General features: G+C 46.8%; 1 protein-coding gene across 3 annotated transcripts; it reads right to left on the bottom strand.

The window, feature by feature from the left end:
• Positions 1 to 2,677: 2,677 nt before the first annotated feature.
• BRAP (BRCA1 associated protein) lies at positions 2,678 to 24,927 on the bottom strand. Of its 3 annotated transcripts, XM_083454007.1 has the most exons (13): positions 24,637 to 24,876; positions 24,328 to 24,414; positions 23,223 to 23,384; positions 21,812 to 22,013; positions 18,879 to 19,068; positions 16,900 to 17,013; positions 14,992 to 15,140; positions 12,664 to 12,739; positions 11,091 to 11,229; positions 8,168 to 8,277; positions 7,770 to 7,859; positions 6,486 to 6,589; positions 2,678 to 5,918 (listed from the first exon to the last, which is right to left on the bottom strand). In XM_083454007.1, the coding sequence occupies exons 2-13, from the start codon at positions 24,359 to 24,361 to the stop codon at positions 5,558 to 5,560; spliced, it is 1,731 nt and encodes a 576-aa protein (XP_083310133.1). In that variant the 5' UTR covers positions 24,362 to 24,414; positions 24,637 to 24,876; the 3' UTR covers positions 2,678 to 5,557. The 3 variants fall into 3 exon arrangements, with proteins under 3 accessions (XP_083310133.1, XP_083310131.1, XP_083310132.1); XM_083454005.1 differs by lacking the exon at positions 24,328 to 24,414 and having other exon boundaries at positions 24,637 to 24,927; XM_083454006.1 differs by lacking the exon at positions 24,328 to 24,414 and having other exon boundaries at positions 21,812 to 22,010; positions 24,637 to 24,895.
• Positions 24,928 to 24,972: the final 45 nt, after the last annotated feature.

Genomic DNA, 24,972 nt, shown 5'->3' on the forward strand with positions numbered 1-24,972 from the left:
TGGAGCAAACTAGTCCTTGACAATCAGCTTAAAAGCTTAAAGAGGGCACACCCTTTTCACAGGTTGGTGATAATTCCCTAAGCACTGCCAGGATGATTGCATTATCACCTGTAGTGGGCAGGGAGCCATAAGCACAAAACAACTGTTGATGGCACAGATATCCTGGCATTGATAAGCTAATTAAGACATGTACAATGGTACCTTGATTTATGAACTTAATCCGTTCTGGAACTCCGTTCTTAAACCAAAGCGTGCTTTCCCATAGCAGCGGGGGACTCAATTTACAAGTGGAACACACTCAACAGGAAGCGAAACATGTTCTTTTCCCAAGGCGAAATTCACAAACCAAAATGCCTACTTCTGGGTTTGCAGTGTTCTTAATCCAAGTTGTTCATAAACTAAGCTGTTTTTAAACCAAGGTACCACTGTAGTGGGTGAAAAAATAAATAAATCCTTGTTCTGGAATGGTGAGCAGGAGTCTTGAAGGCACCAAAGTTTGAAGAGGATGTGAGATGTGATTTAGTAGTCTGCAAATGGCAGACCTTTTCGTCATGCCAGAAAGCATATTTGTATTTTCTTCACCCAGCCCTTTTAAATAGCTTAGGTAGTTTTCAAAAAGTGGGGCAGCACAGAGAGTTCCATTTTGTTGTGTGTCTATAGTTTTTCCCTTTTATGGTTTGCTTTGCTTCTAACTTATTTATTGTAAGCCACCAAGGGAACAAATGTCAAATAAATGGCCGAACAGTCACTTCAATGAAGCATTCAGGGGAGTCTGGAAGAGCGATCTTTGCTCTGTGAATTGTGGTGTAACCAGCTGCACTGAGTTCAATGGGATTTTCTCTGCTAAATATGTATAGCTTTGCACCCACAGACTTTTTAAGGCAGGGAAATAAGCAATGTCTACCCACCAACTCTTCCTATATCCACAGATCTGCTCACATTGAATGGAGCAAGTTCTAAACCTAGGCACATGTCCACATGGAGATTTCTGGATGCTAGGTTGGCGACTGACATCTCCATCTGGCTGACCCTCCGGATTTCTTAAGCACGTAAGCAGAAGAGCTTCTTCACTGCATTTATATCCCACCCTTTTCTCCAAGGAGTACATGGTTTCCCCCCCCCCCTCCTCAGTTAATCCCTACAGTGACCTGTTGAGGTAGGTTCAGAGGCTGTGACTGGCCCAAGGTCACCCAGTGAGCTTTATGATTGAGTGGGGATTTGAACCCTGATCTCCCAGGTCCTTGTCTAACACTCTAACCACATCACCATACTAGCTTCCTGGAGTATTTCTGCTATGGGGCATATATATAGATTAAATAGGTACATAATTATGGGGAAAGCAAAAAGTCACTCAAGAGAAGGATCTAAAATACTTTCCTTGAAGCCTGAATTTGCTTTATTCTGGATTGTTTTGTTTGATGTTTTAATGTGTTGTAAACCACTTTGAGATTCTTTTCCTCTTTAAAACATAAAGCAGTATACAGTGGTATTATTGGCCTGGAAACGATGCCTTATGAGGAACGGCTAAGGAAGCTGGGCATGTTTAGCCTGGAGAAGAGGAGGTTAAGGGGTGATATGATAGCCATGTTCAAATCTATAAAAGGATGTCACATAGAGGAGGGAGAAAGGTTGTTTTCTGCTGCTCCAGAGAAGCGGACACGGAGCAATGGATCCAAACTACAAGAAAGAAGATTCCACCTAAACATTAGGAAGAACTTCCTGACAGTAAGAGCTGTTTGACAGTGGAATTTGCTGCCAAGGAGTGTGGTGGAGTCTCCTTCTTTGGAGGTCTTTAAGCAGAGGCTTGACAACCATATGTCAGGAGTGCTCTGATGGTGTTTCCTGCTTGGCAGGGGGTTGGACTCAATGGCCCTTGTGGTCTCTTCCAACTCTATGATTCTATGGTACCTCTGGTTAAGTACTTAATTCGTTCCGGAGGTCTGTTCTTAACCAGAAACTGTTCTTAACCTGAAGCACCACTTTAGCTAATGGGGTCTCCTGCTGCTGCTGCTGTGCCGCCGGAGCACGATTTCTGTTCTCATCCTGAAGCAAAGTTCTTTACCTGAAGCACTATTTCTGGGTTAGCAGAGTCTGTAACCTGAAGCGTATGTAACCTGAGGTACCACTGTAAATCCCATTGGGGGGGAAATGGTGCCTAGACATGTTGTTGTGCTAATTGTAACCTAGGTTTAAGGTGCCATTTTGACAATGGGCTTATATGAGTTTCTAACCCTGGTCTAGAGGCAACTGACACCGGTCGTCTCTCAAAAGCCACCTATGAACAGAAGATCGATGAAGCCATGTGGGAAGGCTTTTATCCACTAGAGCAGGCATTAGAACGTACGACTTTTCGACAGGAGGCATTCCAGAACTGCTTCGCTTGCTCCGGAACAGCCTTGACCAACATGTTAAAAAAAGATACCTGTACCCCTTTTCCCCAGGGCGCATGCCTACAGGCTGGGGGATCTTTGGCCCTTGTTTTAGCCAGCAGCGAATTAGATGGTCTGACTCAGCAAAAGGCAGATTTGCCTCTCCTCGTGACAATCAGCATCCCTAGTGTGGAAAAAGCAGAACTCTTCGCCCGCAAGCTTGCTACTTCAATGTACCTTCTTCCAAATCATCGTAGATATTAGTAAATCTGCTATCCAAGGGAAGCACATACACAAATGCCACTGTGCATATTTTAATCCAGTTTAATAAAGTCCCATTGCAGATGTTACAGTTTATAATATTACAACAGACACCCATATTAATCTATGGGTGTTGCTAGTGTCAGCCAAACTCCAGTCTATCCTCTGAATAAACCTGACTGCTCTTAGCTCAGCAGGGCAAAAAGCTTGGCAGATTTAACAGTGTTCAAACACAGCACAGGTGGCATCTTAAAAACGTCAAGCAATTATCCTCAATTTCTAAGAGGTTAGGACTAGAAACTAAGAAGAAGAAAAACATTTCAGAGGAAATGAAAGGCTTCTCAGGGAAGAATGCAGATCTTGCTCCAAGCCCTGAAATTAGGAAAGTAATGATGCCAAGGCAAGTCTGAGAATACGCTGATCTTTCCAAAAGATTCCCTGATAAGTAACACATTTCAAACAATTACTCTTGGTGCCCAGGTTCATCTTTCTATGACATGGACTTAGTGGTTTTTAAACTGCGTCCTCTCTTTCCGTCTGAACTTTTCTCCCCAGATGAAGAATTCCCTTCCCTAGCACACCAATATTGCACAAGCCTCATCCTAACTTCAGGGGACCCAGGAGGACAGAGGAGATCACGAAGCAAGAGTAACCAAGTGCAAAAATAGGATTGTTTCAAAAATAAGCAGAGTAGTTTCTATAGAAGACGGTTACACTGACCATTTAGCTTTTAACATTATCGTATCAAGACTGTACAATGCATGTGCACAGAACTTATTTTTTTTTAACAGATACATTTGTGCTACAAAATTTGATCAAAAAGAGTCAGCAGCAAGGAGCTCAGAAAACTACTAGTCAGCTAAAGCTGATAAAAATCTGGAACTGCAGGTGGCAAACTGCATCAAGTGAGGTTGATAGGCTTATGTTAAGTTGGTGGTGGGGTGGATGCATTCCCCCCCCCCCTTTTCAAAGCAAAACATAAGCATGTTAGCAGAAACTTGTAGGCTTGATTTTTAAAAAACTACAATTTTCAATCCAGCCAGTAGAATACTACCAATGCCAGTATCTCGCCCTGTGGCTCTAGTTTGTTCAGCGAGGGCCAGCACTCATTTTACCTCCGTTATACCTCCAAAGCGTACACTTGTACAAAAAAACCACCAGGGCCTTAACTTGTCGTAGCCCTTGAGGTGTGCGCAACGCTTGCTACTGAGTGTAAAGTTGCCGCGGACAAGGCAAAAAGAGCAACATTTGGCATGGCAAAAAGTCTTCACTTGAGGAAATGTGCCGTTTGGAGGGGTGGGGGAAAGACCCAAAGCAGTGCTCAGGTTGCAGGCAGAACCTGCCTATTCACAGCTCTCTTAAGATGCCGAGAGGGCATTAGGGCAGCCACACACGTTAGCAAACAGAAGAGACGAGGTTTGCTTAAAATGCAGGCGTCTGAAGGGGGCAGAGGGTCTTCCAGCCCCTTTCTGACCACCTCCGCTTGGTTTTTGTCCTTACAACCCCCTGAGCAGGGTTCTTTTGTGTGGAGGAGGGTTGGCTTCTTAAATACCTGCTGAGCAGCTCATTCTGCACAGACTGATGAAATCCTGCTATTTCCTGCTAAGGGCTAACTAAAATAGAATTGACACACAAACACACATAACCAACTCCCAAGGTAGTTGCAAGGAAAACCACATGTGTGGAACCCCACAGCGGAAACACACACTTGGGACATGGGGAGCGGTTAGGAAGTGAAGAAGCAGCGGCAGGGGACAGGTTAGGTACATGCACACAGCTTTTCCACTCAAAATCACTCTCTCAAGGCAGGTTTCAGGGTCACATGTGTTCACATACAGTGCATAGTCAGGTATCAAGGCAGAAAACACTGGTTGTCAAGGGGAGGAGCGTTTGGAAGAAGACAGGGAGAGGATGCCGGTCCAGTGCAGCACAAGGAACCGGGGAATTGTGAATGAACTCGGGGACACCCAGAGTGGTAGTTTTGCAATTTCCCAGAAAGCTCCCTAGCCAGCGTGGTCCTCGCTTTGCTGCAAGCATCAACCTTTCTACTAAGCCCTAGGCACCTGAGATTTCAACAAGGCAAACCTTCAGTGCATTTCCCATCCCTTAAGCAGATTTCTCCCTCGCTTTCTGGACAGCCCTTCAAAGTCTGGACAATGCTCTTCATTAACTCAGTCCTCCACCTGTGATTCGCCAGCCAAGGCCTCCCAGAAGTTTTACAACCCGGGGGACAGGCTTAGGACAAAGGCCTCAAAAAGGATGCATCTCACAGAGATTCAGTTCTTGCGCCCAACGCCTCGGAGCTACTCAACGCCAACGTTCAGCGTGGCTCCTGGCACAAAACTTTCCAGCCGAGCAGAAATTTCCCACTCGACTGGAAATTCTGCCACTTTGCAGCGCACACCTACCAAGAGGAGAGACTGCCTGCATGTGCTTTCAGCCAGGTGCCTCGAAATCAGGAAAGGGAGCCTGGGTCCGGGTGTACTCCTAGCTTACAAAAAAAAGAAGGCGCAAGGCCACAACGTCTCTTCCGGCGCCCCCCTGGGGAAAAAGAAATCTAAGGCTCTTGTCATTTTGGTTTTTTTTGTACTTAGTTTAAAGTATGATTTCAAGCAAACATCTAAAACTTGAACACAGTGTTCTCAGGTTATGCAGCAGAGAAGGGGAGGCTAAATACGGCCAGACAGCCAAGGAGTCACTACATAGTGCCTATGAGTAGCTAGATAGCCAGCAGAGGGAAAGAGCATTTTAAGAGCTGCCGATGGCTGTTGGCTAGTGCACTGGGGTAGGAAAGGCTCTGCAAACTGGTCACTCATCCCTTGCTAGACTCTTGCGCCTGCTTCAACTGACAGGCGACTCTCCTTCAGCCCCCCCGGCCACCCCTCTGTGGCCAGTTTCAGTAAGGTCAGCTGCGGCCACCTCATCTCTCATTTGCCCCTCTTGCCTCTACCCTTCCGGGATGAAGGCTTCCCGGGACCCCCCGCCGATGAGCCGGCTGACGACGCCATGGCGATATTGATCTGTCCATCTTGGATTTCCTGCCTAGCCTCAGCGGGGAGGTGATTGATCTTCTGCTGTGTCTCCAGGTAGAACATGACGTCCCGCAGTTGCTCCTGGACCTCCGTGATCTGCAGGTCCTTCTGCTCACATGTCTCCTTCAGAAGCTTCTCCTCCTCCTTCAGCTTGTTCTGGAGCAAGATCTGGTTGGCTCGCAGGCACTTGTTCATTTCCTGCTCCTCCTTCAGCTCCGTGGTCAGCTTGGACACTTTGGTGTTTAGTTGGGTGCACCTGAAGGGCAGAAAAGGAGAGGAGAGGGAACTATGTTATATTCAGGGTCTACTCCGTAGGTTGTGGGTATCAAACAGTAGGTCTCAGAGGCCCTGCCAAGGTAATTACCGTGTTTTTCGCTCTACAAGACACACCAGACCACAAGACGCACCTAGTTTTTGGAGGAGGAAAACAAGAAAAAAAAATTCTGAATCTCAGAAGCCAGAACAGCAAGAGGGATCACTGCGCAGTGAAAGCAGCAATCCCTCTTGCTGTTCTGGTTTCTGGGATAGCTGCACAGCCTGCATTCACTCCATAAGACGCACACACATTTCCCCTTACATTTTAGGATGGAAAAGGTGAGTCTTATAGAGCAAAAAATACAGTACTTCATTATGAATGCAGCAGGCCAGCAACACATGCGCATTCGGCTTTTCATGTGCTTGGCAAAACAATTTTAAAACATTTAAAAAGGGGCAGGCGTCCAGGAAAAAAGACTTTGGTAATCCCACCTGCCATTGAACCCAGTGTGGTTTGACTGCACATGATTTTGGCCTCTTAAGGATAAACACAACACAAAGCACCTACTTCCTTTCGACAGATTGCTTCTCTTTGACCAAGTCATTCAGTCTGTGCTCGAGCGAGTCGCATTTCTCAATCGTCTCTTTAAATTTAGTCTTCATGTTGTTAATCTGTTTTTAGAAAAAGGAGAAAATGGCACTTTTCAAGCAGGCCAGAGTCTAACTGGGTGTTCTCTCCATAAGGGTTGAGTGTTCTGGAGTGATTCCTAGACTCTGGCCATTTCCTGGGGGAGTCAGTGAAGAAATTTCAAGAAGAGAGATAACCAAGAACTACGTTTAAAAAAACCCTAAGAATTTGAACTGGAGCTTCCTTCCTCCCTCCCTCTCCATTTTCCTTTTGGGTTGTATGTTTTCAGATTGTAAGCCTGAGAACAAGGGTGGTCTTTTTGGGGGAGCCTTTTCTAATGTGCATTATGCAAAGGGCCACAGTTCAGTGGCAGAGCACCCGCTTTACTTGCAGAAGGTCCCAGGTTCAATCCCCGGGCAGGGCTGGGAGAGAACCCCGTCTGAAACCATGGCTAGCCAGTGGAAGAAGTGGCAAGAGGGGGTGGAACACTCATGCCATGTTCATCCTCTGCCCCCCAAATGCCTGGGTAAAAAGGTCTAGGATTCCGTCCAAAATCCTCCCACCCCCGAACTCAGGACCATCAGAGAAGATGCCAATTTGTTTGACCAACTGTGGCGATCACACAGGGTCCCCAGACGTTTGACGGTCTATTGACCCTGTGCCACCACTGTAATTGCTTTTCGCTGCCACCAACCCCGTTTCTTACGGGTACACACGGAGTCCAGACAGTTGTTAACATTAACAAATAATCAAGTTTATTTCATAGGCATGAACAAGCTTATGGTTTCAGTTAATTTCTCTTGGCAGTTTCTTAATCTTAGTTCCTTAACTGTCCTATTCGTTCCTAACAACTCCAAACTGATTATCCCAACTAACTATCTGACTCCACTAACAGTTCCTCTCACTCTCTCACCACACAACTCTACCGACCCCACTTATCCTCCCTCTCCCTTCTCCAACTCCCAACACTCAACTGACTTTCACACAACACCCCCTCTAACCCTAACTCCTCCTGTCAGTTTCCAGTGGCCAATCACATCACACTCATTTTAACCCTTTCCTTATGACCCACCTAGGAGGCAAACGCCACACCAACTTTAGAGGGAAGAGCAGTATCGCCAATTTGCCCAACCTCCCTCCACTACCAGCCCGCTACCAGCATTTCCTTCAGCCTGCCGTCCTCAGAAGAGCTGAACGTGCCGCTAGCGCCCATAAGAGACTCACCTCTTCGGCCGTGTCCTTTTCTATTCGGACTATCTTGTTCTCCCAGTATATACGCTGGGACTCCAACTGACTTGTCAGCAAGTAAGAGTACTGTGTTCAGAAGGAAAGAAGAGGCAATGAGAAGGCAATATTCCACAGGGAGAGCCGTTCCGGCATTTGACATGGGTCTAGGATTCTGCCCTGACACCCCCACAAACTCAACAGCTAGCTTGCAACTGGAAAGGACCTGCGGCCTCAGTTGTCCGAGTGCCATTCAAGCTCACATGTAAACAGAGGGCTGCCTGTTGACTCCACTCGTTTGGGTTACTTTGCATTACCCACCCAACTTGCACCAACCCTTAAGGAAGCCAGAGAGAATGTGCAAAAGCAAGAGGGGAAGAAAACCAATGCAGACTTGCCTCTAGTTGTAATGCGTCAATCTTCTCTTCTTGGCATATGTCCCCCTCGCACTCATACTGAACTAGCTTCCCGTCTGTTTTGCTGGCCACTAGCCGGTGGACATAATTATCTAGAGAGAGATAGAGAGAGAGAAATGCAACAACCCTGACTGACCAGCTCCAATTTCCTGTTTGGAATTACAAATAGTGGACAAAATGGATTGTTTCAAGAAGTGGCAGAGAGATATATCTAAATTTGTCTGGCAGGGCAAGAAACCTCGAATAAAATTTAAGATACTAACAGATGCTAGAGGTGGATTTGCCCTGCCAGACCTTTATTATGAATCAGCCGCTTTTTGCTGGCTGAAAGAATGGATGCTTCTTGAAAACACTGATGTTCTGGATTTGGAAGGTTTTAACAATGTATTTGGCTGGCATGCATTATAGATACAAATAGATACAGAAAGCAAGAGTAAAATTCAGTTACCAATTCTACCCACGCTCACCATACAACAAGCCCACCCTGCTGGGAATCTCGTAGGCGGAGCACTCCGCTACTTCCAGTCTCACCCTACAGGAGGAGTTGGGCCCTGGTAATGAAGATGCTGAGCTTCTAGCAAGCACAAGCTCAGCCAACCTGCTTCCTGCAATTGTCCCACAGGACCCAGGACCCTTCTTCATTAAAGTTCCATCTAACTCAGTATTGTCTATAGCATACCAGCCATTCACAACCTTGGGTCCATGGATGTTGTTGGACTACAACTCCCATCATTCCTAGCCAGCATGTCCAGTGGTCAAGGCTTATGGAGTTGTTGTTCAAGAACATCTGGAGGCTCAAGGCTGAGAAAGGCTGGTCTATACTGATTGGTACTGGCTCTCCAGGGTTTTAGACAGGGGATATTCCCACCCAATGTGAAAATGCCAGGGAATGAACCAGAGACCTTCTGCAAGCAAAGCTCTGCTACTGAACTCTGGGGAAACCTCAGTCTTGGCCTTTCTTTAGTTCCACCAGAGGAAGTATTCTACATACGATTTGCAGAGAATTCAGAGGACAATATTACTGAATTTATGATACTGTCTCTGGGGGGAAAAGGAAATGGAAGATTCTAGAGGAGAAGATTGCGATACTATCATAAACAGGAAATGTAATTTGAACATATGGAACTGGGCATGAATTAAAGGATATATAACAAGGGGGGAAATTATGGAATACTCTCCCAATATTTGTTTGCAGTGGAGATTTTATAACACAGCCATGGATGGAAGGATTTACTATTATCCTATATGGAGGAAGAGTGGTGAGAATTAACAGAGGTAAAGTTAATATTAAAGAAAGAATCATAGAATCATAGAGTTGGAAGAGACCACAAGGGCCATCGAGTCCAACCCCCTGCCAAGCAGGAAACACCATCAGAGCACTCCTGACATATGGTTGTCAAGCCTTTGCTTAAAGACCTCCAAAGAAGGAGACTCCACCACACTCCTTGGCAGCAAATTCCACTGTCAAACAGCTCTTACTGTCAGGAAGTTCTTCCTAATGTTTAGGTGGAATCTTCTTTCTTGTAGTTTGGATCCATTGCTCCGTGTCCGCTTCTCTGGAGCAGCAGAAAACAACCTTTCTCCCTCCTCTATGTGACATCCTTTTATATATTTGAACATGGCTATCATATCACCCCTTAACCTCCTCTTCTCCAGGCTAAACATGCCCAGCTCCCTTAGCCGTTCCTCATAAGAACATGGTTGACTTTTACCAGTAATAATAATAGTTCAGGAACCCCTCTTGGACTTTTTGTGAGAAAAAGAAAGGAATGATTCTGAGACACTTTCTCTTAAAAGAAATACTGTTTAACAGAAAGTAGAAAAGATGGATGTTATCATGGACTGAATGTCTTAATCTTTTCTTATTTTTCTGTAACTGGCAGATGGAAAATCAAATGTCCTTTTTACTTTTCTGTAATGTTACTTCTCCATTTGTCTGTTGCTTTCTGTCTCTTTCCTCTCTTCTTGTTTTTTTCCTTTTCCGTTTTTGCATCTCTCTTTTTCTTTCGAGTCATATGTATGGGGCTTTTGCTAATGTCCAGGGATTGTGTACTTATGGGGGTGGTTCATGGCTGATGGAGGTCCCTGGGTGGGAGACAGGGCAATGTTGGTCTACCTGGGTGAGAGGCTGGGAGCAGGAAAGAAGGATCCCAGGTGAGAGCTGGGAGGGGTGCCCACCTTCTGTGGGTGGTGGGGGCTGAGAACTGCCTTTAGGAAAGGACTCTGGACTCTATTTTCGCAGTACAGTGGTGCCTCGCAAGACGAAATTAATCCGTTCCGCGAGTCTCTTCGTCTAGCGGTTTATTCGTCTTGCGAAGCAACCCTATTAGCAGATTAGCGCTATTAGCGGCTATTAAAGACTTAAGGGGTTAGCGGATTAGCTGCTAAAAGGCTATTAGCGGTTTAGCAGCTTAGAAAAAGGGGGTGGGGAGCGAAAAAAAATCTCAAGGCTCGCAAGTCATTTTCGTCTTGCGAAGCAAGCCCATAGGGAAATTCATCCTGCGAAGCGCATTGAAAAACGGAAAACCCTTTCGTCTGGCGGGTTTTCCGTCTTGCGAGGCATTCGTCTTGTGGGGCACCACTGTAATTATCTTACTGTATTGTGAAAAACTTTAATAAAAATCTTCTAACGACAACAAAGAACGGTGTTCTGTCCGGCTCAGTACTGCCTACACTGGCTTGTTGTGGCTCTCCAGGGTTTCAGGTGCAGACTGATGACATTACCAGCCCCCTTTTGAACTGAACCTGAGACTTCCCACACGCAAAGTAGATGGTCCATTTTCCCTAGAAGGACCAAGAGCCTGACATGGTACGAGGCAGGTTTGGCTCGCCAGCTAAATACCGAAGCACAGATTTAAGGCTCAGCAACGGCTGCTCCTCAAGCAGTGTCAGGTAGAGGAAATACCTCCAGCGTAGTCCCAGACTCTGTGATTGGTCAGCTGCATGGCGTAGGTGTGCTGCGTCTCCTCAAAGTGCTTGTAGGCGTGCCGGCTAACGTAGCGCCCGCATCCAATGTGCCCGCAAATCAGACATATCCACAGGTTCTGCAATGAAAAGAAGGATTGTACTGAAGCTCAGAAAAGGCAGACAGACAGACAGACAGGCCGCGATCCTTACCCTTGCTGCAAAGTCCCAATGAACAGTGGAATAGCGAGTTTTGAGTAAACATGCAAAGGATCCCATCGTCAGGCACCGAGAGGGACACTCAAAGGTGGGCTGGGGCACACTGGGACAGGGGGCAGGCCCTGCTTGCCTATCAGGTGCCTAATAATAATAATAATAATAATAATAATTTTTTACTTGTATCCTGCCCTCCCTGGCCAAAGCCAGACTCAGAGCGGCTAAGAACAAGTAAAAATAGCACAGTGTACATAAAATTGCACAATCAATTAATTAAAATGCATTCTAGAATCAATTCAGAACCAAATTAATGGCAACCATCGGGTGAGGAGAGAGGGGGTCAGACTGTGCCTTGGCCAAAGGCCTGGCGGAACAGCTCCATCTTGCAGGCCCTGAGGAAAGATGTCAAGTCCTGCAGGGCCCTGGTCTCTTGTGACAGAGCGTTCCACCAGATCGGGGCCACAGCCGAAAAAGCCCTGGCTCTGGTCGAGGCCAGCCTAACCACCCTGTGGCCCGGGATCTCCAAGATGTCTTTATTTGAAGACCGCAAGTTCCTCCGTGAGACATACCAGGAGAGGCAGTCCCGTAGGTACAAGGGTCCTATTGCGGTATAGGGCTTTAAAGGTTAAAACCAGCACCTTAAACCTGATCCTGTACTCCACCGGGAGCCAGTGCACCGAAGACTTTACTGATGTGCAAGTTTGCCTTAGCAAATGGGAAATTAGTTTCTTAGCTTAACTTTTCTTCAAGCAACTGCATGGACCATTTGCAGTTGGGTGGGGACACCCTCTGCATCTTCTGATCCCTCCTTACTGCAACCCCTACCCCAGTGAGATTTAAAAGTGCATTCAGGGTTGGTTAGCCTAGAGAAAATGGTTCCCTCTGTAAACAGCCCCCGCTGCAGACGATACAAGTACAGTGGTGCCCCGCAAGACGAATGCCTCGCAAGACGGAAAACCCGCTAGACGAAAGGGTTTTCCGTTTTAGAGGTGCTTCGCAAAACGAATTAGCTATGGGCTTGCTTCGCAAGACGAAAATGTCTTGCGAGTTCCTGCGGGGTTTTTCCCCCTCCCCCCCTTTTCCCCAAGCCGCTAAGCCGCTTAACAGCTGATCGCTAAGCCGCTTAACAGCTGATCCACTAAGCCCGCTAAGCCGCTAATAGCCTTTTAGCAGCTAAGCCGCTAATCCCTTAAGCCTTTAATAGCCGCTAATAGCGCTAATCCGCTAAGCCGCTAATGGGCTTGCTTCGCAAGACGAAAAAAACCGCAAGACGAAGAGACTCGCGGAACGGATTCTTTTCGTCTTGCGAGGCACCACTGTACCAGCATAAAAATTGCCCCTGTTCTGTGCCCACTCACTTCTTGGACTCCACACTCAAAGCACTTGTTCTCCTCCACAGGTTCCGGCGTCTGGCAGTACCTGCACACAGGACACCTGGAAGAGGCAGGGGAGAGAGATGTGGTTACAATCCAGGCCGATTAACTAGTGGGAGGTGCAGGGCAAATCCGGCTGCTGCTGAAGTACGACTGCCAGCATCCATGACCACTGGCCATGCTGGATGGCACCAATAGGGGTTCGGAGTCCAGCAACCTGCAGAGGGCACTGCGTTGGCTATCCCTGTTCTAGCCATTTTAAGCACTTCCTAGATAACTCAGTAACTTAAAAGAGAAAGCCAGGACAGGAATATAAGAAATCTGCTAAGAATATGGGATGGGTTAGACCAGGGGTCAGCAAACCTTTTCAGCAGGGGGCCGGTCCACTGTCCCTCAGACCTTGTGGGGGGCCGGACTATATTTTTTTGGGGGGGGATGAACAAATTCCTATGCCCCACAAATAACCCAGAGATGCATTTTAAATAAAGGCACACATTCTACTCATGTAAAAACACCAGGCAGCCCCCACAAATAACCCAGAGATGCATTTTAAATGAAAGGGCACATTCTACTCATGTAAAAACATGCTGATTCCCGGACCGTCCGTGGGTCGGATTTAGAAGGCGATTAGGCCAGATCCGGGCCCTGGGCCTTAAGTTTGCCTACCCATGGGTTAGACTAAGCAACCCTCACTGCTGCTGCTGCTGAAGAGTCAGACAGAAGCAGAGGGAATAAAAAGTAGAAACAGCATGGTCAAAAAGAGCTTTGGAAAATCGGGTCCACCTTGGCCAAAAGGGTACGCCATCATCTTTCACTGTTCCAGTAATTTTATCTTGCCCTATATCCTAGGTCAGGGAATCACATAAGCGGTGTCCCTACTTTTAATTTTCTTTTATTATTATAGCAACTCTTACAACCTGAGAAGGAGGGTAAAGCACGTATGCCAAAAGCTAGCCTTGTAAAATAGGTTAGAAAGAATGGCTGGCTGGCCTAAGGTCATCCAGCGAGTGGCACAACTGAAGGGTTTGAAACCCAGACCTGCCCTCCATCCATCCCATCACCAAGTGTATGTGCATAAGTGAAGGCTTCTTCCGTGAAGCCATGAGCAAGACCACATCATTCTGTACCTCCACTGCTGTTAAGCCCAAGTGCTTTTCCTCTTCCTTTTCCCCCACAAAAAAACGTAAGAGCAGCCCTTATCAGACCAGAGGCCTATCTAGTCCCAGCACCTTGTTCTCACAGCGGCCTCTCAGAAGCCGACAAGCAGGACCCGGGCACATCAACACTCTCCCCAGCAACTGATCTATAGGCAGGCACCATGCCTCAAACACTGGTGGCAGTGTCGGGTTATGAACTGTTGGCTATTTTAAAAGGATGTCACATAGAGGAGGGAGAAAGGTCGTTTTCTGCTGCTCCAGAGAAGCGGACACGGAGCAATGGATCCAAACTACAAGAAAGAAGATTCCACCTAAACATTAGGAAGAACTTCCTGACAGTAAGAGCTGTTGGACAGTGGAATTTGCTGCCAAGGAGTGTGGTGGAGTCTCCTTCTTTGGAGGTCTTTAAGCAGAGGCTTGACAACCATATGTCAGGAGTGCTCTGATGGTGTTTCCTGCTTGGCAGGGGGTTGGACTCGATGGCCCTTGTGGTCTCTTCCAACTCTATGATTCTATGATTTGAGATGGGGACCTGCCCTACTGTGCAGACTAAAAATAGTGGTGTTTATATATAAAAGTAACATGATTTGTTTAAAAAGTCAAGTGAACACACTAGATCAAACCAAGTCCAGTTTGGGGGAGGGTTATTTAACCTACAGCCCTCCAGGACTTGTTGATCTCGTCCACCCCAGCCAGCAGGGCCATGGTTCATGGATGATGGCCGTTTCAGCTTATGGAGGACCTGTGTGGTGTAGTGGTTTAGAGCGATAGACTCGTAATCTAGGGAACTGGGTTCGTGTCTCCACTCCTCCACATTCAGCTGCTGGGTGACCTTGGGCCAGTCACACTTCTCTGAAATCTCTCAGCCCCACTCACCTCACAGAGTGTTTGTTGTGGGGGAGGAAGGGAAAGGAGAATGTTAGCCGCTTTGAGACTCCTTCGGGTAGTGATAAAGCGGGATATCAAATCCAAACTCTTCTTCTTCTTCTTCAAGTTAGCCACCCCTGATTCAGGGCACTGGCAGGTTTTCTGGAACCCTGACATTTAGGCCCACTGCTACATGTTGGAAGGGCAACAAAATTGGGAAAGGCACGCAAACAGCTCTCTCTCCCCCCCCCCTCCCTGGCAATACTCCAGAATGAAGAGCGCTTCTTACGTGGTGTCCTCCCACCGCTGCAGACACTGGCTGTGGAAGCTGTGGTTGCAAAGCGTTGTGAGAATCCCGTTGACGGACTCGTCCATTCTCTCTAGGCAGACAGTGCACTTGGGGAGCTCAGTCAGGTCCATGACAGGAAGACTGGCCCCCTGCAGAGGAGGAGGAGGGAGGAAGAAAAAAGGCACATCCAGATTTGTCAGGGTGCTGCTTGAAGGCACATGCAACCAAACACATATTTACACTGGCAATGTGTTCATCCCCCCCCCCCCCCCATTCTTCTTTTCGCCTTCTCAATAGTGAAAGGGGATTCTAAGTCCACCAGCCACTTTATACAGAGGCTGTTGCAGTGGCGTAGCGTGGGTTGTCAGCACCCGGGGCAAGGCAAGTAATTTGCGCCCCCCCGCTGCACTGTCCCTCCCCCAGATAGTCCCTCGCTCTCTCTCCGCACCGCACCGCACGCCTGGCACCCCCCCCCTCGACAGTGGGCGGCGACCCGGCGGCTCGGATCGGATTCGCACAGCCAGCACTGCAGTGAGAGAGTATGAGTGAGCCAGGTAGGGGCAGAGAGCTGCGAGCGCCCCCCCCCCCCAATGTTGCGCCCGGTGCGGCCGGGCCCCCCCCTGCACCCCCCACGCTACGCCACTGGGCTGTTGTATAACTGCTGTTATACAGAACAGCAGTGCTCATCCATGGCAGCACACAGAGCTGTAGTGCCCAAAAACAGAGCCCAAGCTAGAAACAAAAGCCCGTCTGACAAAACAAAACAGGAAGATCATATTTGGAGATATAGCTTTGATAGAAAAAATTAAGCCAGTGTCAGATAAGCTAAAGTTCAGGCTAAACCTGGCGCATATATGGCTTCCATTTCTTATACAGTGGTACCTCGGGTTAAGAACTTAATTTGTTCTGGAGGTCTGTTCTTAACCTGAAACTGTTCTTAACCTGAAGCACCACTTAAGCTAATGGGGCCTCCTGCTGCCGCTGCACGATTTCTGTTCTCATCCTGAAGCAAAGTTCTTAACCCGAGGTAATATTTCTGGGTTAGCGGAGTCTGTAACCTGAAGCGTATGTAACCTGAAGTACCACTGTACTTATTTATTCCTCATTTGTAGGTGCTAAATCATCAGCCTTACATGGGATGCAGATTTCTAAAGAGATTTAATAAACGAACATGATTCTGTCTTTATTTTCTATTCCTTATTTGTCTTCGCTATGCATGTATTAGCTTATGGGAATAAATCACAAGAGCCCTGCATTGGCTTTGCTGTCATTGTTAACTCTTTATTGCACCTTTTAGATGGTACAAAATGCCTGGAACACGCTCAATGCTTTCCACCGACTGAATAAAGCACAGGAAGATCACTAATGGTGGAGCGGCTGTCATTCAATATGCCAATCCACCCCCTCTAATTACAGTGGTACCTTGGTTCTCGAATGGCTTAGTTGTCGAACAAATCGGCTTTCCTTCCTCTAAACAGAGTCCTGGGCAGTGAACAATGATCAACAAACCTGGAAGTAAGTGTTCCGGTTTGCAAACGTTTTTCGGAAGCCAAACATCCAACACGGTTTCTACTTGGGTGAAGGAAGCTCCTGCGGCCAACTGGAAGCCATGCCTTGGTTTTCAAACGGTTTCAGGAGTCGAACAGACTCTGAGTACTGATTAAGATCAAGAACCAATGTACCACTGTACTGATCTTCTCCCCAGACTTCCTCAGAACACAGTTTGGAAGCCACTGGGCAAAAGAATCAAGGGGCCGATTGGTGTTTAAAAATGCACACAAACAGAGACAAGCTCTTTTGTAGACATTCACAATTCCTGCTAGAACCTTGAGGTGCTGCATCCAGCTGGCTGAAGGGACCTGGGAACCTGAGAGGATGCCAGAGTTGGAAAAACGTGATGGAACTTACATCTTCTGACTTGAAGACCTCTGCCCTCTCCACGTAGACCAGCTGGCAAACATCCTCTTCTATGGAATTGAACTGCCGGCCATTGCAAGTCATGTAGAAGCTGTCGGCATCTGCCTACAATTAAAGCAAAGGAGAAGAGACCGAGCTGTTTGGATGGAGAGAGCACAGCCCACCACAGTGAAAAGCGGCACAGAGGTATCTGTGCCAATAGGAGACAAACTAAGATTACTTCCCAGGCCGGTGGTGCTCACACAGTCCCCACAGCATCTAGAACACTTTTTAAAAAAGGAAAAGGAATTTATAATGCACACATCCTAACTCTGCTGAAAGCTCAGATAATGCTGCAAATCCAAATGTATATTTTGAAAGCACCTGGAGCTGTACAACACCAAAATAAAGCAAGGAAAAGATAAGTTATAAAATTTATATGTGCCAAAATCAAATTAAAAACCCAGATTCAAGTTTTAAGATGCCTGGGATTTTCCATATATAGATACTGCTATATTCCAATAGATTAAATCCTAATTTCACAAATGCACATGGAAGACTTTTATGCGTTTTCTGGTCAAAGAATCAGGTTTTATTGGCACCCCTGCTCCCCTGCTTCTTGCCACTTTAATGCTCAGTCAGAATCCCCCAAGCCCGCCTGAGTCAGTGCTTCAAGTCAAACATGCAAACTGAATCATTTTAGACAACTGCAAACTGCTTGTGCTGTGTCCAGTAACTGACTCCTGACTCCAAACAGATCTGAATTGCAAATGGTTTCAAATCAGCAACTGGATTCAAAGCCCCGAGTGTCTCCAAAGAAGTAAAGCTGGCAAAAAAAGGTTGCTTGTTGTCATTTAGCCGTTTAGTTGTGTCCAACTCTTCATGACCCCATGAACCAGAGCACGCCAGGCACTCCTGTCTTCCACTGCCTCCCGCAGTTTGGTCAAACTCATGCTGGTAGCTTCAAGAACACTGTCCAACCATCTCATCCTCTTTCGTCCCATTCTCCTTCTGCCCTCAACATCCCAACATCAGATTCTTTTCCAGGGAGTCTTTTCTTCTCATGAGGTGGCCAAAGTATTGGAGTCTCAGCTTCAGGGCTGATTTTCTTAAGAATGGATAGGTTTGATCTTCTTGCAGTCCATGGGACTCTCAAGAGTCTCCTCCAGCACCATAATTCAAAAGCATCAATTCTTCGGCGATCAGCCTTCTTTATGGTCCAGCTTTCACTTCCATACATCACTACTGGGAAAACCATGGCTTTAACTATATGGACCTTTGTTGGCAAGGTGATGTCCCTGCTTTTTAAGATGCTGTCTAGGTTTGTCATTGCTTTTCTCCCAAGAAGCGGGCGTCTTTTAATTTCGTTGTACTTTCCCGTAAAAGCCAAGTCTCCCCCACCAAAGAACCGAACAGCAGAGACCTGAACTTAACTCTCTCCCCTCCAAAAGTCTTAACACTCTAACACAGCCTTCCCCAATCTGGTGCCTTCCAGATGTTTCAGATTGATGGAAGTTGCAGTCGAAACAAATGGAGGGCACCCAGTTGAGGAACGGTTCTCCAGCCCTCAGAACAATCACACATGGACAGCATAACCAGTTAAACCATTTAAGATGGTATATTGGGCATATGAGCTGGTGGTGGGTCTCACAGACCTTTATGAACCTAAAATGGCCTCCAGTAGCACTGGGCTGCATCCAGGTTCACCACAACAGCAGTTTTAGGAAGGTACATGCAGAAGAGCATAGGTTTTACTGCTGAATGTGCCTCAGTGAACGGTTAAACCTGTTCAGTGGTTACTTGGGTTTAAAATTTGTTTCATTTTTTCTGGGGTAAAAGTGTGCTTGCGAATCTTGTTCACTACTTCTGGCATCCTGGGAAGAAGAAACAGCTGGGTGTTCCTAAAGCATTTTTTGAAAGCACTGTGTACTTGGAGAAAACTGCCCCCCCCCCTTTGGCCAAAGTAACATTTCACCTCTTGGGTTTTTTACCTGTGTACTAAATTTGATCAGGACCATGTACTGGTTTGGGGTGGAGTCTCGTATGATCTTCATGTGCTCGATGACGTCATAAAAGGAAGCCACAAACTTCATGAGGTCGTGGCTGGTCATCGTGGAAGGCACCGTGAGAATACACAGCATGGCACTGCGCCGCACGTCTTCTTTCAAGGAGGTCATCTTGCTGCATGAGATGGGAATTAGAACGGTCAGTACGTTCACTGGCATTTTGAAAGCCTCAACCCACCAGTGAAAGCCTTAATTAAAAAGTACAGATGTATAACGGATCTACTTCATTCAAAGGCTCCCACAGTACAGATAATTTGTATAACAGGAAATGCACTACCTCTGTCACTTTCCTGCAAAATTGCACTAATTAACCCAAGGGCAGCCAATGTAGTGACCCTCCAGAGGTTTTGAACTCCAACTCCCATCATCCCGGCCATTGGCCATGTTGGCTGGGGCTGATGGGAGTTGGAGTCCAACACATCTGGCATCATGCTGGCTACTTCTGGATTAATCTGTAACTTTGTTTCATTATAGGTTTCTCAACCTCACTGAACCTGGTTACCTATTATTGAAAATCACTGCTGTGATAACAAACAGTACAGCAGAAAGGCTCATCTCAAGTTCATCAAGAAGATGATTAGCAAAGGAAGACGGACTTCCTTGGTAGGCAGCTGCGAGCTACTGTGGATCTTTTACAATGGAGGTGAGCAACTGCCAGCCTGCGGGCCAATCCTGGCCCACCAAGACATTTCCCCTAAACCATGCCCATCAGCGGGCTTCATGGTTTAATGTACCACTGGCTACATGTGTCTGATGCACAAATATTTGTGCTAGAGTAGCATGAGAATGAGAACTTAGAAGGAAAGGGATGGGGGAAGAAACTCACAAAAGTTTATGTAAGGCGGGTGGCGCTGTGGTCTAAACCACAGAGCCTCTTGGGCTTGCCAATCAGAAGGTCAGCGGTTCGAATCCCTACGACGGGGTGAGCTCCCGTTGCTCGGTGCCTGCTCCTGCCCATCTAGGAGTTCGAAAGTGCAAGTAGATAAACAGGTACTGCTCCAGCGGGAAGGTAAATGGCGTTTCCGTGCACTGCTCTAGTTCGCCAGAAGCGGCTTAGTCATGCTGGCCACATGACCTGGAAGCTGTCTGAGGACAAACGCCGGCTCCCTTGGCCTATAGAGCGAGATGAGCGCCACAACCCCAGAGTCGTCCGCGACTGGACATAATGGTCAGGGGTACCTTTACCTTACTTCCCCTTTAAGATTGGCATGAAAGGTACTTTGACAGGTGGTCAAATTTGGTCCCCTAGACAGATCCTAATAAGTACCTGACGTATGGAGCCAAAAGTATTCCCCCCACCTGATGTCAGGAACAGGCAGGCCACTGTCTCCCAGAACCAGGAGGGAATTGCAAAGGGATGCAGAGAGAAAGTTTCTATGTAGGAGCGCTCTCTGGCTGTGTGCACACAGCCCATTAGGGAAGGATACATAAACTGGGGTGAAGAAAAGGGGGGGGGGCTCTTTCACCTGCTGCATAGTCCACAGAGCTCAGACCTGGGAATAGCTGCCTAGATTCTACACTGGTGTGCGTAGGTATTCAGAGCTGCAGAAGCGACCGTAGATGTTATCTTTAACAATAAATACTTAACTATCTGCTGTGTGCATCCCTTAGCTGTGGACCACCCATGCCCCCCCCCCCCGCCCTACAATATGCAGCAGCTGAAAGAATAGCTACAGTACACCCTTGATTTGTGCAAGACCACAAAGAGGCCCAAGACTCAGGGCAGTGTTCAAAATATGAGCAACCGATTTGCACCCTGAAATATCCCAGAACCTTCTTCAACATACAGGGGCTGCATAGCAATGCACAGCGTTCCTAAACAGGTAACAGGAGTTTCCTAAATGGTAGAGAACCACCACTGTAAAGAAACTAGTGCAAGATGGTGCTGTCAAACGTAACAGATGTTGAACCAAAGTGTAAGTAAATATTTCAAACCAATAATTTCCCCCCAAACACATTCCCAGACCCTTTAAAGCATCAGTTAAGGCAATTTTAACCTGCCTCCCTGGACTTTATCATGCAACTACTTTCTTTAATTGCACTTTTTAAAAAAATGACTAAACCAGAGTTACCTCTTCCAAAATAAATAAAAATAAAAATCCAGGAACTGGATTTATCACATTTAAAAGAGTACCTAGGGATTTGCCTTAAATTAGGTTCAGTTTGGGCTAGTATTGTCTATTCTGGCTGGCAATAGTTCTCCAGCATTCCAGGAAAAGAGGAACCTATCCCAGCACCCACTACTGATTCATTCATTTATTTCTTAGACTTACAGTGGTGCCCCGCAAGACGAATGCCTCGCAAGACGGAAAACCCGCTAGACGAAAGGGTTTTCCGTTTTCGAGGTGCTTCGCAGGACGAATTTGCTATGGGCTTGCTTCGCAAGACGAAAATGTCTTGCGATTCCTGGGGGTTTTTTCCGCTCCCCACCCCCTTTTTCTAAGGCACTAAGCTGCTAATAGCCTTTTAGCAGCTAATCCGCTAATCCCTTAAATCTTTAATAGCCACTAAACCGCTAATAGCGCTAATGGGCTTGCTTCGCAAGACGAAAAAACCGCTAGACGAAGAGACTCACGGAACGGATTCTTTTCGTCTTGCGAGGCACCACTGTATATCACATTTTTCCTCTAAGGAGCTCAAGGTGGTACCCATTGTTCCCCCTTTCCCCGTTTTACTCTCACAACAACCCTGTGAGGTAGGTTAGGCTCAGAGCGCCCATCTGAGACCTTCAGCAAGCAATACGTGTGCTCTTCCACTTAAGCCCTTCCCCTAAGGGAGCAGGAGTGTCACAATAACCATACATGGCTTGGATCTGTGACCCGCTTCGCACAAGCCACATAAGAGAAGCACTTCCTTACTTTGTCTTGTAGAGATGCATGATGCCATGAGCTATTTCAACCGACGGGTTTCCACTGAAAAAGGAAATCTGGTCTGGAAGCTGCTTCGAGGGGGAATCCGGTGCTGTCCCAACACCCCCACTTTGGCCATTATGTTTACTCCGGTCATCCGGGGAGGATGCCTCAGACGCTTTGCCTTCCTCCATCACTGCTTTCAACGCTTCTTTTTCCATGAATCAAGGAAAGTATAGGTGAGACACTGCCTGCGTTAAAAATTCAACTGGTCTTCTAAAACACTATTTCCATACATTATAAAGGGAATCTACTCAGAAAGGGCCCTTTGTAAATTGTGTACATCAATGACTACTTCCAAGCCGCAGTTCACTATTTACCAACCCAGGAGCATGTCCAACAGAGTCAGTGAAGCCAATTTGAGGGTTTTGTTTCGAGTAGGTGACTTGCAAACTGGTCCTCCAGACTATTTAGTCATAGAAAGGATCAAGAGGCCACTGACAGCTCAATTCCATGCACACTGATTCCAAAGCAAGCTCCAGTGTGCCAATGGGGATTCCTTCTGAATAAGTGTGTTTAGGATTACAGCTCTAACCTAGCAGCCAAAATGTAAAGACCGCAAAGCAGCCCCTAGCAACTAAAAACATTTCTCACGTTATGTTTGATCACAAAAGGTTGCATCCAATGAAGGTGTTCCATTTGCACAAGGACCTCTGTATGTCCAACAGAACTTCCCCTCCCTCTTTTTTCCCTACCCCCATAACCAAAACCTGCTCCAGAGGATTGCAGGAAAATCCAGAACACATTTGAGTGCCTCAAAGGGGTGGGGAGGACAGGGAGGGAAAGGTCTGTTATGCTCATGCAAGTCCTTTCATGCAGTTCAAAGCATGGTAAGGCAGGAAAGTTAATCCCTGATCACTCATTACTCCTTCATATTGTTGTAGAATTATTAGAATGGGCTTTCCCTATCTGACTCGCTCTAGACTACTAAGTCCCATCAACCAAAGCCAACATGGACAATGGTCAAAGATGCTGGGAGCTGTAGTTTAAAACACCTGGAAGGCATCCTGTTCACTACCCCTTCAATAGGCATCAGTTCTGAGAATACTTTAAAACAATCTTGCAAACAAATCTACAGAAGTTGCATGCTCATAACCATTCACTGCTTGGGGCATGTCCTCGTCTCTAAGAAACAAGGGCCGAGAGCCAAGTCTGTTCCTGTTTGGTCAATTAGTTCATTCTGGCACTTAACAAGTCTGATTTAGTAGTGGTCCTGTTGTATAGCTAAGTAGAAAGGAAAAAGCTCACACTATCATATGCATGGCTCTGCCTGACACCCACTGATAGTTGTACATTTTCTTGAAGCATAAACTTGCACCTGCATTCTTCCCAGAAGCACATGGAAGCACCATACCAGTACCTGCATCAGGCTTTATAGTTTCAATGATCATATCAGTCATCTCCCTGCGGCCAATGTGCTGGTGAATGATAGCTGCTTTCTCGACAGGCTCCTTTCCGTCTAAGGAGGCTGTGGCAGCTGCTAGTGATTTCTCCTGGATTTCCTCATCAGACATTTCAGTGGCTAAACAAAAACAGTGATGTGTATTATTATAATAGCTATCCACAAGCTAGAACAAAAACAACAAAAGCAAACACGCCCTTTCAAATCTAAATGATTATATCTATTGCAGTTGAACTAGCCTATTAATTCATTCTTCTTTAAACTTGTTGGAAACTATCCAGAGTGGCTGGGGCAACCCAGTCAGATGGGTGGAGTACAAATAATTAAATGTTTCCGGCCTCCTATTGGTTCAGCATTTGGGCTACAACACACCTGTGACATCATTTAGCTGATCTCAGAGGCACTTGTAGATACAAATCAGGTCATGAGGAAAACATTACACACACACAAACACACACACACACGCAGTGTAACACAGGTATCCGGGTTTTCCTGTTAGAGCAATTGATAGGATGCTTAATTATACAACTTCCATCACATTATTATTATGAAAGGGCCCTGTTTGATAGGGGAAGCATAAGACAGAGACCCTATCTCCTTCTTGCCGTTGTATTAAGTAATTAACAATTTGTCACGTACAATGACAGACATATATGCAGGAACCAGGAGTCTGTGTAGCATTACCCAGGGGGGAAATTAAACATTTTCTTACATTTTCTAAGATGTCACAGATGAAGACAAGGGCACACTTCTATACCAGTGACTGCCTATTTTGACGTAAAATTATTGCCTCGAGTGTACATCCTGCATTCCCAAACATATCACACATTCTGGAAGGGATTTGCCCTGTGTTGTGCACACATACTTTGCATTAGCTTCTGTGACATAGGTTTCTGCCAGAGGGCTTATTAGTAAACCAAGCACACCAACTTTCATATATAACTGTTGTTGGAGGGGGAGCCCTTTTTCATTTGAAACATTATAACGCTCTACGTAGATCGATACCAGTAACTCTTCATAGCAAATAGCAACAATATGAAGTTTGTCATTAACTTGGGAGCACCTTGCTCAACATGATCTACTTCAACCGAAATCATCTCTGTGTGATCTCACCTACCGAGGCATCTGCTCTTACATAAGCGCCTTTTAACTAGAGGATACAATTCGGTTAGGCTTTCTACCTTTGGGGATAAAATAATAACTGCTGTGCTTTAAAAGTTGTGTACTTTTTTCTTGTAAAACACACTGGGGGTCACTGTAGTAGAATTTTAAAAATATTTATGTTGGAATCCCTCTCTGAGAGACTTCCTTCTCTTTCTCTCCACCCCCCCGGCTTGTCCCCCCCCCCTCATTCTCCCCCGAGCCCCCTCACCGGCCGCGCTGTAAGGAAAGCCGCCCGGCACGGGCGAAGTCTCGGCCAGCTCCAAGCGAAGGACCACCAGCGACACACTCATAGGGCCCGCCCTGGAGGGGCTCCCGAGCCCGCGGGGCCCGAGCGGGGCAGGGAAAGGGGAAAAGAGGCCCAAACCGCCCCTGAGGCGCCAGCTGTGGCTCCTGCTGCTGTTGTTCCGCCGCCTTCGCCTCCGCAGCTCCCTAGGATTATGAGCCACTTCCGCCCCCTGGCTCCCTGACCCTTGACCCGCGCGCGCGCAGGCGCAGAGAGGGAGCGGCGGAAGGGGGCGGGGCGAAGGTTGCTGCTTAAGTGGGC

Source organism: Podarcis tiliguerta (assembly GCF_965153285.1).
Source record: "Podarcis tiliguerta genome assembly, chromosome: 8".
NCBI classification, from domain to species: Eukaryota; Metazoa; Chordata; class Lepidosauria; order Squamata; family Lacertidae; genus Podarcis; species Podarcis tiliguerta.